Source organism: Copadichromis virginalis, linkage group LG16, assembly GCF_057382275.1.
Source record: "Copadichromis virginalis isolate Kocher_CV1m ecotype Utaka linkage group LG16, C_Virginalis_male_GT1.1, whole genome shotgun sequence".
Classification (NCBI taxonomy): Eukaryota; Metazoa; Chordata; class Actinopteri; order Cichliformes; family Cichlidae; genus Copadichromis; species Copadichromis virginalis.
This window is the reverse complement of record NC_140633.1, coordinates 3,343,022-3,344,984: the sequence shown is the minus strand read 5'-3', so window position 1 is coordinate 3,344,984 and position 1,963 is coordinate 3,343,022. Positions and strand designations below refer to the sequence as shown.

The following is a 1,963-nucleotide window of genomic DNA, read 5'->3' as shown; positions in this document are numbered from 1 at the left end:
GATAGCCTTTATTTGTCAGTTGCAGATCTTTTTCCCACAACCAAGATGACAGACCTTGCCGACCGTACATACAATACACAAACATCACACTGGGGAGACAGGTCAGGCCAGGTAGCGAGGAAAAAAAACATGGAAATGTGTAACACAGAAGGATAATACAGGAATGCACAGATATCAACACACCATAGCACAATAAACACAGACAGCAACATGGGAAATATGTGGAAGGAGGGACCTTTTTTAATGAAGAGAACATGGGAGGAGTAAAAGAACAAGATAAACCTAATCAGCTCACCTCCTGTGATGATGATGGAGGGAGTTGAATTCTGCTTTCCACATCTGCTCAACTCCTCTTGCAGAAAGGCTCTGCATCCTGTCTCAGTTTCCACGCTCATTTACATGATAATATCTTCTATCTCTGTGCTCACTGCAACTCTTAACCTGCTGGTCATCATCTCCATCTCCCACTTCAAGTAGCCACATATTTTGTAAAGTTAAAAGATTAATAGCTTATTTTAAGGAAAAACTTAAAAAAAAAAATAACAACTATGAATTTATGCTGCAAGTAACAAGTTCTTTTTTTCTCTAGGCAGCTCCATAATCCCACCAACTTCCTCCTCCTCTCTCTGGCTGTCTCCGATTTCTTTGTGGGTCTCTATTTGCTCTTTTACATAATGTTTATAGACGGCTGCTGGTATTTTGGTGACTTCATGTGTATTCTGTATTATGTTATTGGCACAATTAACACCTCTTCCTCAATAGGAACCATGGTACTGATATCAGTTGACCGTTATGTGGCCATTTGTGATCCTCTGCATTATCCCACCAAAGTCACTGCAAAAAGAGTTCAGATCTGTGTTTCACTGTGTTGGAGCTTTTCTGCCCTTGCTGGTAGTTTCCTCTTAAAGGACAACTTGAAACAGCAAAGCAGGTTTAATTCTTGTGTGGGAGAGTGTGTTGTCCATATTAACTTTATTGAATATGTTGCAGATCTTGCTTTGAACTTCCTACTTCCTATTACTGTCATTATAGTTCTGTATTTGAGAATATTTGTAGTGGTTGTGTCTCAGGTTCGGGCCATGCGGACTCATACTGCAGGTGTCACATACCAGTGTTCAAGGAAGGGAAATCCAAAGAAATCAGAGATGAAAGCAGCCAGGACTCTTGGTATTGTTGTAATTGCATTCTTGTCATGCGCCTTACCATTTTATTGTGTCACACTCACAGGCCAGAATGCCTTCCTCAACGGATCATCTTCTGCATTTGTTTTATGTCTTTTCTATTTTAATTCGTGCCTCAACCCTATCGTCTATGCCTTATTCTACCCCTGGTTTAGAAAATCTATTAAGCTTATTGTTACATTTCAAATACTGAAGTCTGGCTCCAGGAATGCCAACATAGTCAAAGTGACAGAATAGTGACTAAAACGAGGTCTCTACTGTTTTAGCAGCAGTTTACGAGTAAGTCAGCCCAAACAAGCAGTGTTATATTTTCAGATTGCAACATTGCTCACATATCCGTGTCGTAACTAAACCAAGAAACAAAATAAAGTAAAACTGTGTTTGCCCATAAATGCCTCTTTACTATTGCCCTCATCACTACCCTGAAATCAACCCCTTGTGCTTTGAATCAGGGAACAGTAGATAATGTGTTCAAATAGAAATTCTTAATTATTACAGCCTTCACTGTTTCCTTGAATTCACTTTACATTACTTTTTTAAATTCTTTTTTTCTGTAAAACCAAACCAAAGAAATACTGAACAAATTTCATTCATTGAGTTTAATGTTCATAACTGTGTGAGTTAGGCCTAACTTTCTGCAGATCCAAAGCAATAGGAATCATTTTGAATCACTGTAGTATTGTAGTACTTGTAGTGAAAATTAGCAGTCAGGTAATATATAAAGTAAGGCTCTTTCAAATGTTTTTAATATTATAAAAACATCTATTTTAATGCAAACTATG

At 37.9% G+C, this 1,963-nt stretch overlaps 1 protein-coding gene across 1 annotated transcript; it reads left to right on the top strand.

Moving 5' to 3' along the window:
* The first annotated feature begins 303 nt into the window (after positions 1-303).
* Positions 304-1,418, top strand: LOC146690087 (trace amine-associated receptor 13c-like). The gene is made up of 2 exons (XM_085434887.1): positions 304-473; positions 590-1,418. Exons 1-2 carry the CDS (start codon positions 304-306, stop codon positions 1,416-1,418), a joined length of 999 nt encoding a protein of 332 aa, XP_085291013.1.
* The last annotated feature ends 545 nt before the right edge of the window (positions 1,419-1,963 follow it).

What these genes read in the sequence shown, in the direction of transcription:
- LOC146690087 (XM_085434887.1), top strand. Translation starts at nt 304, where the DNA reads ATGATGATGGAGGGAGTTGAATTCTGCTTTCCACATCTGCTCAACTCC. An exon ending in ATCTCCATCTCCCACTTCAA is followed by an intron (nt 474 to 589) that starts GTAGCCACATAT and finishes TTTTTTCTCTAG; the next exon opens with GCAGCTCCATAATCCCACCA.